This window comes from Ambystoma mexicanum, chromosome 14, assembly GCF_040938575.1.
Source record: "Ambystoma mexicanum isolate Mex_15411 chromosome 14, UKY_AmexF1_1, whole genome shotgun sequence".
Classification (NCBI taxonomy): domain Eukaryota; kingdom Metazoa; phylum Chordata; class Amphibia; order Caudata; family Ambystomatidae; genus Ambystoma; species Ambystoma mexicanum.
This window is the reverse complement of record NC_090940.1, coordinates 415986157-416004228: the sequence shown is the minus strand read 5'-3', so window position 1 is coordinate 416004228 and position 18072 is coordinate 415986157. Positions and strand designations below refer to the sequence as shown.

The 18072-nt window shown below is 44.0% G+C and overlaps 1 protein-coding gene across 4 annotated transcripts in view; it reads right to left on the bottom strand.

The window, feature by feature from the left end:
- FERMT2 (FERM domain containing kindlin 2) overlaps positions 1–18072 on the bottom strand; it is a 931620-nt gene that overhangs the window by 197019 nt on the left and 716529 nt on the right. For all 4 annotated transcript variants that reach the window (XM_069637580.1, XM_069637578.1, XM_069637581.1 and 1 more), the window contains one exon: positions 14418–14542. In XM_069637580.1, coding sequence (XP_069493681.1) covers positions 14418–14542 — 125 coding nt within the window. The remainder of the gene's footprint in view (positions 1–14417; positions 14543–18072) is intronic.

The following is an 18072-nucleotide window of genomic DNA, read 5'->3' as shown; positions in this document are numbered from 1 at the left end:
TACCAGTACCACTGCTATCAATTATTTTCGTTTGTTTCCCACATAATGGCTACAATAATGCCCTACCTGTATGAGCCCGAGTATTCAGAGGAGGAATTACTGGAAAGAGCAAGCTCTGTAGACGATGGGGATTTGGACAACAGTTGGGCGGACGTTTCAACAGATGAAGAGCCTGGGTCTAGTCGCATGGACAGTGTTTCCACCTGGTGTGCCTGCAATCGGTGCCCGCTAATGCCAACCGAGGAGGAGAGCTGCTGCTGCCGAGAAAACTCTGGATGCTTGTCCTACATATCGCAAGGCGATCCACAGCTGCAATGCGTTTCCGAGCTGCCAGACTTCACAGCAGTCTGCCTCACACGGTCCGTGTTGAGGATTTTGATGGTGCTTATGCACGAACCTCGCGCAACAGTTCGGCCTCGTAACCCAAGTAACGAGTAAGTATAGTCTGGTTGTAATGTCAGTAAGGCCACTACTATTTCATGTTTGTCCCCTATATTCTCATAACTTCAATATATCATTTCAGTCTTGCAATTCTCTAGTAAAATTTGCATAAAAGTCATTCAAAATTGTGCAGTGTCTAGTTAGCATTTGTCCTAGCAATAATGCCATCGGATACAAGATTTGTCATTGACAACTAAGGTGTAATACACTTATCTTGGTCAATTAAAAACAGTTTGTATCTTTCTCCTACTCAGGTGGTACCGGCTGGTGGCCTATCGTTCGTACACATGGTGGCTTCATGCGAGGCTTGAACACCGCGTTCGACAAGTAATACCCGCCTGTGTCGTTGGTGCCATTAGACAAACTTTCCCCAGTGACAGCGGTCAGTACAGGGGATTTTCCCTCGCTGAGCTGCAACCAGACCTTTACAATGTTTAGTATTTTTGTGCCATCAAAATAAGAAACCAAATAAAACACAACATATTATTTATCAATGGTTTCATTTTTTAAGTGAATCAAGTGTGTCTCCATTCTGCAGTGTTCCGGTGCCTTGTCTGCATGCCTCCCGGCCCGTCCGTCTCACCCCCCCACTATCAAAGGCAGTTCACACCAGTGGAAGTGTGCTGGCAAGGGGTGTGAACGGCCAATGTGCCAAACAACATGTACACTTCAAAAGGTATTTTACGCCCAGTGGCCATTGTTCACATGGCCTCCTCAGACCCGTGTCTCCAGGCAGGCTCCCCTTCAAGGAGGCCACGCCCCACGACATATACACGTCATTCATTCATTAAAACACCCCTTTTTGGTATTCTTTATAAACCACTTGATATTTCCCATGAGAACATCTTTGAGCACTGCAATTCAACTTGTGAACGTGCTACTCTGTGACCGCTTAGAGTGAACTCGTCAGTGTGCTACGTGTGAACATCTCCCGGTTCTCCTGCCACTAATTACTCCGCTTGCTGAATCTAACTGTTTTTTGGTCAAGGTAAGGGCATGTATCCTAATCGTATCTACTTCAATTGTAAAATGTATATCTATTTTGAAGTAACGTACTCAGTAGTGCCATGTGAATTTGTGTCATTGCTATTGATTTGAGTATCTTGTTATGTTATCGATATATCAATTTTCATCAATGTCAATTGGCAAGGTATTGCATCCTTCACGTAGCGTGTCTATAGTATAAGCATGTTTCCTTTTCATGCACGATAGAACATTCGAGGGGCGAGTAACATGGTCTGATTTTGAACACATCAATGAATTGTTTGTGAAAGTTATCCTATAATACAGCCGCACACGCTGCACAGGTTTAGCTGTGGTGCCCAAAACAAAGCGTGCTATGAACAATGTATGGTCCAATTCCTGCTTTCTCTCATTTTTATGCAAAATAAATTTCGAATAATGTTGACCTTTTATTTTGCAGAATTTACAACAATGCCTGCATGTTATGTTTTCGGTTGCCCTTCCAAGACCCATGACAAATCCGAAGGCATTACAATGCATGTATTCCCCAAGACTGTAGATCGTATAAGAGAATGGGTCAGACATTGCAGATATCCACCGGGAGCGCTTGAAAGAGTCAAACGAGTCTTGGAGGACAAGAGGGGTCATCGATACCACATCTGCAGCTTGCAGGTCAACCCGGATATGTACGACACACCCTTGTACACAAAGAGGAATCAACCGAGAACTCTAAAATTTCTTGCAAACGCTATTCCGACTATATCTGTTCACATGCCGCCACAGGTGAGACACGCTTCCCGATGGAGCTTTACGCCGAGATTTTCGGTGCAAATGTCACTTATAATACTTCCGATATTTATGTGATTGAATAGCTGTTTAAATAGTTACTATTTTGCAAAACATCAGTCCTTGTTTTTTAGAACCCACATAGAAAATCGATTTGAGGACAGATAGCCATGCTATATTATGCATTTACATAAGCCTAATTTTCTCGTATTCAGTCTCCTTACAAGCCCAATTTTTAATGTTGGAATTTCTAAATTGAATAATACTTTCCCTTTACAATTCCATGACTATTCACTGAATATGAAGCAACAAGATTCAACATCCTTGTCTTGCCTGGAGTTATCAACCACTTCCAGCGCGTATCAGGTAATCTTACCTAGCTATTCTGTTCCAGACTGGTTTTAACCACGGAATTCTAGAGAACGTGATTATATTTTCGCAACGTATCATTGCTTTACAAAATGTTTTTCGTGGTTTGATATTGATATGTACCTTTGTCGTCTTTACAAAGTGTGTGTCCAGTTCAAAATATTTTCGTCATTACTAATGCAAGTACTGTGTTTCAGGGAGATGGTGAAGCGTCCACTACAATAACATCCCTCTTAGTAGATCCGGTGACAGTGGTACGGGTCTTCACAGTTCAATTGGACGAGATAATCTGATCATTTTTACATATCGTAATTGTTTTACACAATGTTTCATTCCTAATTTTCTATTGATATGTACCTTTGTCGTCTTTCCAAAGTGTGTGTCCAGTTTTCAATATTTTCGTCGTTACTAATGCAAGTACTACATTTCAGGGAGATGCTGAGGCATCCTCTACAATTACATTATCCCTTGTAGTTGTTCCAGAACCAGACCTTATAGTAGATCAGGAGCCAGAGGTATGCGTACTGACAGTACCATCTAATGAAAGAAAGTAGGTCTAATTGTATGCGTAATGCAAATAACTCATTTTATATGGATACTATTTTTTTCTAGGGATATATACAAGATCCGTATATTGAACCGGAGGCACGTGGATCTGAGTCGGTGCGCCAGCTTGCTGAGGTTGATGTTAAAGTAAAGAGGGTTTCAAAGAAAAGAAAAAAAAATAAGTTTAGTTACAATCACTTTATATTGATGGCAATAGTTTTGTGCTGAGGCCTTCATTATATGTTTTTTTAAATGTAAATTGTGCAACACTGTATGTACGATTTACACTGACCATCCCTTTTCCCCATCTGTCCTGTAGTTGCCAGATGGAGTACGGACAATGCAGACACAGACAGCGATACAAATGACAGATGCTGCTTGCCAAACTAATTTCACCATGGAGGAACTATTCATTGAGGCGCGGCGTGTTCACACTCGAGATGCCCATGTCCAATGGCCAGAAAATTAATTTAATAGGACCGGCGATTCCAGCAAGTGTTTAGACCATTGCTACAATGCACCAGCTCCGCCACAGAAAGGTGAAATTGCATTTATCGATGAGAGTTTAACATTACTAGATGAGTACTTGAAACAATCTACACCCGCCAAAAAAATGGCCCCACAAAAACAGTCCACATTGCTGTTTTCTCCTATCCATGTTCAAGTAACAGATGTTGAAATTACAGAGACTGAAGCATCAACACTGTTGACTGACGAAACAGACAAAGATATCGAATGTAGTATGTTCAGTTTGGCTGATATGTCCACCACGGTTACGCACGCAACAGTGTTGCCGGATGACAGTCTAATAAAAGATGCCAAATACATAGTATTCGACAGCAGCTTGATGGAGCTTATAAAAATGCTGAACTGTGTGCATTCAGTGTGAGGGAAAGTATGTGGAAAGCCATTGGTGAGCGTGACTTGTCTAACAAAAGGCAGTAACCTCAAAATACATGCCACCTGTCAAAAGTCAAAAAACATTTTCATGGTCCGCTCAACCGATGCTGGGGAAACTGCCCGCTGGCAATCTACTATGTGCAGTAGCTTTACTTTTCAGTGGCTCTAGTTTCATGAAGTTATCCAGTTTCTTTAAGTTTGTGGAACTCCATTTCATTTCTAAAACACAATACTACAAATACCAACGTGAATATCTATTCCCTGCCATTAGTGATGCTTGGAAAATTGAACAATCGGCTATTCAAAGTACATTCCCAAACAAACGGTTCAGGGTAGCCGGCGATGGACAGTGTGACAGCCCAGGAGTTTCAGCTATGTACTGCACCTACCATTTTCGGGACATGGAAAGCAAGAAAATGGCGAGTTTGGTGGTTGTGCAGGTGTCCCAATGTAAATCATCAGTGGCCATGGAGAAACTTGGTTTTATAAAAATCAATTGAAGATCTACAATCGAGGGGAATGCAAATAAACCTCATAGCCACAAACAGACACGTTTCAATAGCCAAGACAATGAGAGAGCAGTATCCAAATATTAAACATCAATTTGATGTATGGCATGTTGCCAAATCAATAAATAAAAGAATCTCGGCTGCAGGTAAAAAAAAAAAAAAGGTTTTGAAATTATATCACAATGGTCCCAGTCTTTCAGCAACCATCTTTGGTGGAGCTCCAAAACATGTGATGGGTCTGTGGAAATTCTACTGGACGACTGTTCCAACGTTCACCACTGGACTGAAAACCAACATTTCCACCAATGTGAACATGGCCCTTTGTCCCCCAAAGCAGGCACGGAAGAAGAAGTGGTTGATCCCATCTTCACCTCCACACAAAGCCCTTGAGAAGATTGTGTTTGATAAAACTATCAAGAGATCTGAAGGGACTCACAGAATTATGTCACACTGGAGATTTGGAGGCGTTACACAATATGTGCCTAAAGTACAGGCCATGGAGATTGCATTTCGGCATCCAAGGGATGAAATGTAGGACTTTACTTGCGGTATTGGCGCATAATGAGAATGTAGGCCGGGAACAATCTAGGACTGCATGAAACTTAGGGATGCTTCGCTACAATATGGCCTTTACGAAAAGAAGCAAAAATGGGTTGTCAAACCAGTATATGAGGTAATGGAATTCGATTTTGTGAAATATCTTATTGTTAATGTCTTTGAAATGTATAGTCATGGAATTGTGCACACATCTGTTCAGAACACACATACATTGCCACCAAACATTGCCAACGTGCCATGTCCACCCAAAGAAGAGCTCGTTAAATCGTTCAAAACCCGGTATAAATGATTATCATTTGTTTTTATTTTTGCAAAAATTGTTTTTATAAACTGTACAAATAAAGTATGCAATTTGTCTTTTGAAATCTATCCTCAAGTCATTTTATTAAAACATTTTTACAATTATTATGATTGCTTTCACATTTCACAAATTTTATTCGAGCTACTGTGGGAACTTCATTTTTCATGTTAATGACCAATGGACAACAGTGTTTTAGAATCTTTTGATTTCGGCAGTTGCCTTGGCATAAAGTTCCTGCAAAAAGTTAAATATCTGCTCGTCCTAGAAAAGGTATTATGCCTAGGCCACAAATCATTCCAGGCACGCAAGTAGTACTGACTGAAAACATGCCATGGGGTAGGAGGCCATGAGATGAGCAGAGGTGGCCCTATTACTAGACACATTTTGGAGTCTGTTTTTGTGTTACACAGACTATAATTTTGGAATAGGGGGCATTCTGTGCCTGTGCTTCGAAATTCATGTTATCATGGATGCTTTGACACGGGATGTTGCACAGTAAGAATGCAATTTCATTCTGAGTGAAGGTCGCCAGCTTTGAATTTTTGCTTGTGAGCTGGGGAGGCCCACGCGTCCCGCGCACAGTATAAGGTTCTATTGTTTTTTGACCTTGAGAGGCAGGGACTATTCCGAAAGGGATTAAATTGAAGGGGGAGTGTAATAACGTAGGATATGATAAGGTTGTCTGTTCCGAAACTGCACCTAGTTACATTTAAAATCAGTTCATGAAAAATCGTTGACCCGAACAGAGGAGCCTGCATTACGGTCCGCATTGTAAAAAGAGAATGGAATTGGCGAATATAATGTACGTTTTTCTTTAAACGATTTCATACCTGGACTAGTCTAAATACGAATAGCTGACTATTATTGCCGGGTCACATTTTACTTGTTCGTCCCTTGTGTTGCATATTGCAATGAAGTTCTAGTGCAATCTTTGTGTGCTGGGCTATCTACCGGGCACATGGGCAGGCCAGCATCGAGACGCATGTAGACCACCGCTTGTTTCTCCCTGGTTCTACGTTAATAAATCATTACATATTTTTTGCACCTCGGATTCTTGCCCCAGTTTACGCATTACATATAGAACTCAACATACTCCATTGCACTATCCTCGTTAGCAAATGGCAGGGTACTATGGTATTCCACGTTCCAAGATCGGCTACTAAGACACATTTCTATTTTTATCTTTTGCAAACAGGTACATCGTGCCATTCTGCGATTGTCATCTATTCCAGACCCCGACCAATGGGTTCTTCAACCGCCAGCTGCAGCTATATTTCAATCACTGGATCTACTTGACCGTCTTTTGGGACGACAGAAGGTCCAATTTGCCCGTATGCGGTCCCAGCGGTCAGGAGCAACATAACCTTTACGGTGGTCTAGTGCCAAGTTTATGAACCAGCTTTGCAATTCACTTTTCGACCAAAATGATTAAATTAGACAAAAGGACACCCTGTGTACCCAAAAGGAAGAGCGTGTGACTCACTATAAACATTTGCGGAATGAGAGCAAAGAATTAAAGTTCTGTTCTAATTAATTATGTCATACGCCGAATGTTATCGAAACATTTAATGTGAAATAAATGTACTTTACCAATTGTACAGTCTTGCCGTTTCCTTTTAAAGTATAGTTTCATATTCCTAATTGTGACGCGCTGTGCTGTGAGACGATGTGTGTTGATTTCCGGGTTCAGCGTCCAGTCGCGTACATGACTGGGCGAGTTTGGCCACGCTGCCCAGAAACGTCACGGAGAGAGGCGGAGAATATCAATGATTTGGTGATGTCAGGCTCAGAGGCGGGGGATATGATTTAGTGCCACAAATGCAGGTGACCCAGGGCGATGCGGCAAGTGGTAAGATCATCACAAAATGGACGCGCCCTGCTGCCTGATTTGGCTTGTGTTCAAGAAACGAAAACTCGGGTAAGGTGCATAGGAAATGTTTGTACGATCGATCACATTATTATTAAAAACACATGGCCAAACCATAGGGACAATAAAAAATGTTACCGAACCATTCCTTTAAGCAAACGTTTTATCAAGCTCCAGTCTTAAGAGTTCCTGACTACAACCAATCCCTTTATTGTACAGACAGATGCTTCCAATACAGGTATAGGTGCAGTTCTGAGTCAGCTGGATGATAAAGGCAGGGAACACCCAATCTGCTTCATCAGTAGGAAACAGAAGGAACCTGAGACAAGGTGGGCAACCATAGAACGTGAGTGATTTGCCATTGTGTGGTCTTTGAAGAAGTTTAGACCATACTTGAATGGGTCTACTTTTGTGATTCAAACAGACCACCAACCCTTGAGATGGTTAATGCAGATGAAGGGGTTGAATCCTAAATTGTTAAGATGGTCAATCATCCTACAGGGGTTTGATTTTACCATTGAACACAGGTCAGGGTGTAATCACCAAAATGATGATGGTCTCTTCAGAAAGTATGACCGACTGGAGTAAGGAGATTCATCCAGGGGTGGATTAAATCCTCCTGTCCCTTAGTCTGGGGGGACGAGTCTTAAGGAGAATTTTCAGAAATGTGCTAATTCCCTCCACCTTAGATACCCCCAGCTGCTTTGTTGGATTTTGAGGACTTTATTTTTTAACCTGGAGAGCGTGACCCTTTTTTCCCCCACTCATGTATTTTAATGTGATTTTATACACTGTTTCTTTTGGTTATGGAGTTTGTCAGACTCCACAGGCATCATCTTTCACATTTTGTCACACAGCACCTTCAGTGCAATGGCACAGGGAAGTCTTTCAGATTTCCCAAAGATTGAAATACCTTTTCTTGGATAAACTACTGTTTCCAAGAACAGTAAGGTGAAATTGACTTTACTTACCATTGTAACTTTCTAGATCCAGCACATCCCATTTTACAATAGAGTGCTGGAGGGGTTACCTAGTAACCCCTTTGTCTAGTTTCTCGTGTAACATTTTTTATGTTCCCCTTTTCACACTGAATGGCTGCTGGCAGTGGTTTCGTTTGAACTACCATGGTGTGTCTTTACCCCGGGCTGCGTTCGCAGCTACAGTAAGGCACCCACGGGAGCCATCTTTGTCAAAATGGCCCCCGGTCTTCTTTTTTCACTATTTCTTTGTGGAAAGGTCCTTCTTGAGATTTGCTCTGCGTGCCAAACCAAGTTTGGTCTCTTTGTTCATTTCGCCTATGGTGGGATTCACGAGTGAAACCCACCTCTGGCTCCAGAGTGTCTGGGGTGGGCAGGAAGTGAGGGATGTGACCAAAACTCCCTGTGCTTAGTATCCTAGGAGATCCAAATGCACTCTGTGATGATTGGCCGGCTAACTGTCCGGCAAGGACTGCTTTGAAGTGGCACTTGACGATCCCTTAGCCCCTGGTGTAGAATTAGAGGACAAACTGGATTTCCCTTCCGAAGACACCCCAGTAGGACCCCTGAGCCCCTCAGCTTGGGAGCAGGTAGCCAGGACAGCCTCCGGTCTGCCCCCAGAGCGCCCCGAAGAGCCCCACGGCTTGGGAGCCTTGGGCCTGCCAGAACCCGAATCAGAGGAACCCTGATCCGTGGGAAACCCGGGAAAGGGGGTTGCCGCGCTGTGGAGCTGTGCTGAACAGAGTGCCTACCTTGCCTTGATGAGAGGTCCTGAAGAAGAAATCCTTAAGGTGGGGCAGAGGAGAAGTGTGGAAGATCTCCCTCCACCACAACAACCGATTTTTAAATGTCCTGTGACCGAGAGCACTGCAAGGCGAATATGCATCACAGCGGTGGTCGGGCCCCAAACACAAGTCTGAGTGCATTAGGGTCCGAAGCCAGAAACGAGCAGTCACATGAGGCACATCTTGTGAATTCTCCGGCAGCTGACATGTGCCGGCTGAGACGAGACACCGAAGGGAAGTTAAATAAGATTGAAAAAACAAAAACGGGAAGCAAGCTGAAAGCTGAAAAAGTCTGTGCTGTCTGCCAGGTCTGACACTGTCTGTGTGGAAAAAGGGTCTGAGTTGAGGTGCTGGAGGGTGGGGCATGGGGGTGGGTTACTGAATCCGAGGCAGCGCCCCCACACGCTTTACTAAATTTGAAGGGGAAGCTCACTTTTTTGCTGTCAAAGGTTCTGGTACCGTCTCCATGTTGGGAGACTCCCACAAGGATGGAGGAAAGGGGTCGTATGAGTAAACCCATCTGACGCAGCAAACGAGGAATGTTGTAACCAGCCGAAGCTTTCAGTGCCAAGGACCAGGATACTGAAAGGAGCAAAGCTCCATTTAGATGATGTTGAGGGACCCATCTATCCCATTTGAGGGATACTGAGCAAAATCTGTCAGACTAAAAGGCAAGTGAGACAAGTAACTAGTCAGATGGATTAGAGCCCTTCTTCAAGACTGTCACTGATGCCTCAAGAATCACTCCCAGTCCCAGTTCAAGGGTTTATATTAAAAAGATTCTGTGGGGCCTACGGCGTATCTCTTTTGTCGAACGTTCAACCTCCACCCTAACCCTGGCATTCCTAGCCCTGGGTTAGTAGATACAGCTGGTTGACACCTACTGTCAAGTTCGATCTTCCATTACTGGTGAAGACCTATAGTCCAGTTGCCTGATCTTTGATCTTACTAAACACCCTCAGATTCCCCAACTCTCCCTACACTAGCCAGCAGTTAGTGTTCCAACAGGAATGGAGATTGTGCCTTGCAAATACCCTGTGTGATCAAGGCCCTGTTAAAGATTTTACTTTTTGCAACATTCCCCCTGTCTTCTTGCTATGTTTTTGAACCTGTTCTTTTCAAGGGAAGTAAAGACTTCAGCGCCACTTGCTCATTTGTTATGGGGAAACTGATCAGTCCTTCAGACTCAGTTTTGCGAAACTGTTTCCCTTGTGCATTCTGTGACTTTTTAGCATTGCACACAACAGTGAAATGCAGTAGGACAAAGCAGGGTAATGGGGATCATTTTTTTAAAAATCACCCTAGCATTTTACACTGGGGTTTTTGGTTACTTTTATATGTGCCTAAAGACAAGCTGGTGGCAGCAGATCCTTTATGTTTAGTGTGCACATTCGTGTTTACCGTGTATGGCTACAAAACGTGGTTAGCACCGTAAAATGGCTGTGCCACGCGATTTCTGCTTGCTTCTTTGGCCATATTGTTGTTTTGCCTGCTTCCTGCCTTGCCAGGTCAGAAAATCATTAATACAGTCATGCACTTGCCCAGGAAAGCTGCTGCTTTCGCGAACTAGTGTTTGATTTGTGTGTGTGTGTGGCCCAGGAAGTAGGTGGGACTCTCTGGCCCCAGACAACATTCATGGTGCCAGAGAGTCTAGGTGTGGGTCAAAAGTGAAACCAGTTGTCGTCCCTGATTGGACAACTACTGGCTGTTTGAATGGTACAGATCCTTACCATTGGTGGGCTTGGACTTGCTAACAGTCTGGATTTTGGGCATTTCTTCAGATCAGCATTTGAGCCAAGAATCCCTTGTAGAAGAACAGCCGACTGAAAATCTGCAGAGTCCTGGCATCCCTTCCTGAGGCTGTCCCTTGAAGACCTGTTGGACTACCTGCTCTCAGAAGACCCTGAGCGGTGCTTCAGTCCTTGGACTAGTGGGACTAACCAGTCGCAATGCCTACTCGAGGATCCAGCCGTCCTGAGCGTTTGGAAGTATCCCTACACCACCTGGTGGACTGACCAGCTCTTTTGAGTGCTACCTCGCCAGAACAGTCAACATTCTGTGGCTGCACCGGGAACTTTTGAGGCACAACTTACTACTAGTGAACCCCCCCGCCACCCAGATTTCAGCATCCCCAGCATCAAGGGATCCTGTCCTAAATTAGCTTCTGTGACATTGACTGGATGGAGGACTGTCGTCACCTGTGTGCGGAGACAGTTGCTGTAACTTGCATTCCCCAGTCCTGTGAAATGTGCTGACAAGGCCTGCATCTTGCTGCTGTACCCAACCGGAGCAATCTTTGCACCGAAACACCGGGGGACCTCTCACTGGAACCAACAGCGCAAAATCCAACCTTAAGCAGCCCCCAGGCGATCCACAAACTCATGTGGGAAAACTGGAGTGGGGGGGTGGGGAATCGGGGGAGGAGTTAAGTAAACGCTGTCCATCTGTTGCCCCCTGTCACCCATGTCCTCCATAGGCTAAAATTGGGAACAAGTCACTTTGTCTTCCAACCTTCCATTCCACTACCTTTTGGTTGTCGAAGCTGGGTAGTATCCATCACCAATACAAGTAAATTGTAACTACAGAGACTCCATTCTAGGGAGAAACATTGTGGATCCTGACAAATTTGGGCTACAGCCCTATTGTATTTAGTATTTGGACTGCTTAAATTAAGGAATTAACTTGTGACTGGGTTCCATCATAACTGCATTTAATCTATTTACCGGTTTGCTGAATAAGTGACTTAATGCATTTATGAACCCATGGTGAATGTATATATTTGGTCAGAGTATTATGCCATTACCATTTTTATTTTTCAGTATGTGCAGAAGGCCCAGAATAAATAACACATTTTTAGATCTCTAATGTCTAAATTGAATTATCATGTGCTACATTTGAGGGCCCCTGGCCCCATTTACACTCATGAGAAAAGGCTCGACTGCTCTCCATTGTTACCATGATTGAGTTTTGGCTAAATTCTCAGAGTTCCTTGTTCACTTTAACTAGGGTGGACTCCTAACATTGGTTCACCAGGTCAGATTCGAGAAACCCATCTTAACAGTCTAGCTCCCTTCTCCCTTTTTACTCTTATTGTCCACTCCTCCTCCCACCGATCTTCTGTCCCTTTGCTGTTCTCACTCCTCCCAGGTCTCGTCTTCACCCTTTTAAATTACACTTCCTTCCACCACTTTACTTCCTCTTCCACACTACTACCCCTTCCTCCCCACTCCTACTCCCCTCTCGGCAATGCTACTCCCACCACACTGCGCAAACACCCTCTCCCCCACCCCTCAGTAATATCCACCAAAGCATGTGCACTCTCATTGCTGTATCACTTCCACTCACAAATTGCCCCCACAGTAGCGCCTCCTTCCCTCCTGCTGGTCTCTTGATCGTCCGCCACCTCTGACCTCACTCAAATAACACGCAATTCCTAGGTCCTACATCTATCTGCCTTTCTTGGCCAGGTTTGGGTCCTGGTTCCTGGGTAATCTAGCCTCATATTCCCCACCCAGGGTAGGTGTGTCTAACGTAGGAAGTCAGAAATGGTTGGCTAAGCCTGTCCACTTTCCTCCTGCAGACTCACCACGTAACTAAGAAGGCAGCCTGGGAAGGAGAGTGTTAATGTTCGTGTTTCGGGACTCTGTTCCGAATGGTCACAAGGCAAGTTATTTTGGGAGGGTGGTTATGAGCTCAGGTTTGGTCCCAGGGTGCTCTGGGATGTTCAGACACCACTGTAGCTTGGTGGCTCTGCAAGCTCCTCCTGTTCACTATACGCATTGGGGCAGTTTTGCTGTGCAGCTTTGCTTCTCCCCGCCATGGAGCACCGCTGTCTGGTGTCAGCTTGGCTATGCGGTTCTCACTCCATCTCAGAGCACTGCCGTCTCTGGTGGAGACTTTGCTGTGGGGCTCTCTTTCTCTGAGGCCGATCACAACACAGTCTGGCAATCGTCCGGGTCTCTTTCCGATTTCTTCAATTAGATGGTTTTTCATGCCTTCTGCTTTTAATGTTGGAGCTCTGAAAGCAACAGAAAGACTTGCATGTCCTTTGAGTTAAGGCTGGAGATAACCGCGGTCTGCAAAAAGACAAGCTGGCATACGGTGCAAGGTCGACATAGGAATTGGGTCTCTCTCTCAACTGTCAGCATCCACTGACAGGGGAGGACCAGTTCTAGATTCCTCCTGATAGATCTTCCACCCCTGGCGGGTGGTTCCGATCCCTTCTCGACAAGGCAAGATTACTAGCCTTGCCACAGGACCTGACATTTTTGGTCCAGAAAAGGGTTCAGTAACTCTGAAAGAAAACTTCAGAAGCAAGAGCATCAGCAGCCTTTGAGGATGATTGGAGTTTAAGAATCCACGCTCCCTGAAACGCAACTCCTGTTTTGGAATATGTAACTTTTGGGATTTTGAATACAATCTGCATGGGTTCAGTAAGTGGGCTCCCGATAATGCATTCAATGTCACGTATCTATATATGTACCATGGTTGTGTAACACCTCCTTAAAACAGTTTTCAAAGCAGTTATTGGCATCTCTAAAAAATACACAAAGTTAGGATCAATGGTTGACACTGCATAATCTTGGGCCTTGAGATCCTGTCTGGGAAATGTATGTGAACTATATCACCTTTACCTACTCTAGCTTTGGCTTTTGCCACTATATTGCTGGCAGTTAGTCATTTCAATGCTGGAATTTCAGCTCATGTCTTCGTTGTGAAAATGTGTGTGACATCTTTGGTGCCGAAGGCTCACAAGGTTACTTAATTTTCCTGCGAGTGCACTTCACTTCAGGGGTTTTGTCTTGTTTCGGTAATAACATGACTTTCATACTTTTTAGGAGTGTTCAAAAATCTTCGTACTCAACATTAGGCATAAAATCTATTCAGATCTTCAACTCCCCAGAAGTGTTCTTTACAGACACTGAAATCACAGAAAGGCTGGCCTCTGCAATACATACAGCCCAATAATTTTACTTGCAAGTAGGATTTATTTGCTTGAAACTACAATCTTTTCACCTGGTGTAATGATCCCATAGTGGGCACTGATTGCAAAGGTAATGTACTAGCTGGAGGAAATCACCCAAAAAATCCACCTTTCTCCCGTTTCCTAGAAGCAGAGCATATATACGGGTAGCTGATGTTTACATTTGCAGTTCTGCAGTCATGTTATTTTCAAAGACCTTCACCTTTTTCTATGACCAAATCCAATGGGAGAAATATACAACCTGAAGATGGTGAACTGCAGCGTTAAAGGATGCTCTAGACAAACCACTAGATGACTTCTAGAAAGCATAAGAATCTAAAACAAGGTCACACCGCAAAAATGATTTACAACAAAATAAGTGTAGAATCTTTTTAATTTATTTGTGCTTTTCGGATGTTCAAAGCATCTGAATATTTTATAGAGACACTCACCTTGCCATAAAATGCGTGATACCAAATTCTGGTAGAGACTGCCAGGCCTGAATGAATCTCATCTTGGCTTCAATTAAACCCATCTGAGCCACATTCTGGTGGGCTTCCAAGATTCTGGCTGTGATCTAAACTCAGTAAGACATATTTGATTAACTCCAAGAAAAGTCAAGATGATAACGATCTAAGTGTTCAATTTGTGACATGCTTGATAACAAGCCACACAAATGAAGCTGTGGCTCAATGACTTACACTATTATAAATTACTGGATATACTGCTGAGACAAGGCCAAACCCGGTTGCTACACTAGATACCAATTGGGGACACTTCGGATATGCGCAGAATGGTCACAAGTTCAAATAAATGTACCATGAAAATGTGAATGGATTGAAAAACTTCACATGCAACAGTACACAAGTAGTGCATTTCATTATAACAGGACATTTTGTAAATTGTTTGAATCATTTTATTTAAAGCACTCGTTAGTTTAACATAATTATAAAACACAAAAATAATAAATTTTTGTGCAAGCAATCACCAGTCGCTAGGGCAACACACCATTCTCTCTTACATGGTGGCTAAGGAGTCCTTAAATTATCAGAACCACCAAAGACAATTTCCAAAGAATATTTGTTTTTCTTCTGTTACACAACAGCTGTGGGTATTTGTTAGGGAGAATTCTCATAAATGTGCTAATTCCCTTCACCTTAGAGAGCCCCAGCAACTCTGCTGGATTTTGAGGACTTTACATAGTATCCCCTGTGTCGAAATACTCATGTAGCAGTCAAATGCTACCCTTTCCTATTGGAAAGGCTTGTGGCAGTGGTTTTACAACGAACTACCATGATTTTTCCCAACAGCTAACACTGGTAGCTAAATATCACGGGAGCCATGTTTTTCAAGATGGCGCCTTAAGCCCCTTTGTTTAAACAGGTCCCGGGCTTCTTTTTTGCCGTTTCTTTTTGGAAAGGTCCTTCTAGAGTTTGTGTCTGCGCGCCAAAGTAGGTTTGGTCCCTTTGTTCGTATGCCTTTGTCAGGCTTCAGGACTGAAGACCGCCTCTGGCATCTGAGTGTCTGGTGTGGGCAGGAAGTGAGGGAGGTGCCTAAAACTTCCTGTGCTTAGTCTCCTAGGAGACCCAAATGCACTCTGGCGAGATTGTATGGCTGACTGTCCTTCAAGGACAGCCACCCTGCTGAGTGAATGAGAGCTAGGCTGGAATGAAAGGGAGAGAACTGTTTAAAAGGCGAGTCTCTTGGACTGAAAGCAGAGTCGACCACTGGAACGAAAGAACCGAAGACGAGCTGAAGAGGGCCGCTGCTGCAACTCCTGGACTGTTGGTTTGCCCGGTGAAGCCCTGCTGCAGGTCCGAATTGCCAAATTCATCTAGAGAGAAGCCCCTTCAAGGACGACTTCTTCCTTTTAGTTCCCTTCCCTACCATCCTCCCTCCCCCTTCACCCAATCTCTCCCCTTCCTTTTCCTTCCCCCTCTTCCCCTCCCCCCCCTCTCCCTCTCATTTCTACTGCACTCTTTCTCGCCTCCAGCTAATTGCTCTACTTACTGTTTTGTTGGCCAGATTCTCAATTTGTTAATTGCTTCTACTATTACTGTTATAATGTTATTTCTCATGTATCCTGTTATAACGTGCAGCGCTTTGGTGTAAAGCGTTATATAAACAAAAATAAATACAAATACAAATAGTTGGTGGGACCAATCAACTTGTAAACCACCTGGATACCATTCTCAAGGCTAGTTAGGATTAACCAGGGAGAGGGAAACCAGCTTGTGTTCTTGAATCTACAGCTACTGGAACTGAAGTGACTCCATCTTGTTTGCTTTTTCGACGATCCCGTGTAGTGCAGGTGTCCCGCAACATCCTCCCTCTTATCCCCACGACTGAGGCTCAGGAACAGCGAGATCTGCAGGAACTGCCAGGAACCAACGACTTCAGCTGCATTTGTTTCTTCATACTAAGGTACTGTGCCAACCTGATTGAGAGAACGCCACTCTTGCGGTGAAAGTTGATGAAACATTCCCAACTTGCAGGCCCAATCAGCTTGTGACTCTACATAGGATTCTTTTTCCCCTAAACTACTTCGCAGAACTTTTGCAAAGACTTTACCGTTTGATACCAGAACTGCTCTTTCCCATCCGGAACACTAGCCCATTGACTATGGCTTGAACTATTGACTTGAATTGAACTCTTCTGGTGAACTGAAACTATTTGCACTGTCTAACAAGTATATGTGATCTATTCTACTTACCTTGTCCCTTTTCCCTTTTGCTCACTTCTAAGTAACTGAACTGCCATTTGGCTCCTATTTCAGGGGAGCTCAAACTGTCGGAAAATCGAGGTTTGCCTTGGTCTATAATATTAAGTTGCCTCTTTTAGTGAAATGTTTTCTAAATGATTGTGCAATAAATTCATAAGTGTTTTACCAAGAAACCTTGAGTATAAGTGTCTACTTGAACCACTGTGATTGAAAGTCCTCTGTGCATTTGCTTGAACTGCTAACATTCGCTCTTGAGATAAGCCTGGCTGCTCAGATTTCTACCAAAAACTGTAATCCAGACTTAAAGACAGGGATATTTCTCCTCTGTGAAAGGGACAGTAAGCTAAAGACTTGGTTGAGACTCTCACAGGGGCCATCCACCCAAGAACAGGTCAATGGGCTGTGCTCGTGCTGGTAGAGAGACTCCCAGATCCCCCCCCCCCTTTGATTTGCATATTAAGTAACTTTGGGTCTCACCCTAAGTTACCAGGGATATCCAGACGTTGACCCCTTGCTCACTGTTCTCAGAGGCACAGCTCCACCTCACTGATGATGCCCAACAAGGCTGAAACATGTGTATGGGGTTGCTGTTGGTACTCTTGTTCAGAGAGGAATTGCCTAGCATTTCGGTGCTGGACAGCCCCTGGGCAGAACAAAGTGATATGCAGGGATATTTCTCTTCTGTGAAAGGGAGAGTGAGCTAAAGACTTGGTTGAGACTCTCCCAGGGGCCATCCACCCAAGAACAGGTCAATGGGCTGTGTTCATGCTGGTAGAGAGACGCTCAGACCCCCCCCCCCTTTTGATTTGACTATTTGAAATGTCATCAGACCTAGTACGATAATTTTCACATTCTGAATGTCTCAAGGCCTTGTAGGAATGTCATTGCATTTCCCCTTGCTCCCTCCCTTGCCTTGAAGTGCTTTGAAACACATTGTGTATATGCACTATACAAATAAACTATCAATCAACCTTGAGGTCCAAGGAAGGGAGTTTGAAGCCCAGCAAGGTTACAGCATGCCGTGGGATGGCTCAAAATGCAGGTCTTCTTGAGACTAGTGGATCACACCAGCCTATGGGTTGGAAAAGTCATCTCCAGGACCCCCAGGTCAAATGGAAGCAAGGGTTGCATCAGGCTCCGATTACACAGCAGGCACTCGTCACTCAGAATCGCTACAGATGTCTTTTCCTCATCTTCCGCTTCAGATTCAGCTCCAGTGGTCGACTGGTCAGCAGCTTCCAGCTCCAGAATAGTTCTGGTTCTATGTGATATTTTCGAATATTGAATGCTGCATGCAAAAAAGACCCATTTATTGCGGCCGATTTGGTGCGCCTTCAATATTTTTAAATATCACAATATTTTTGTACCCATGATTCCCCCCTCAT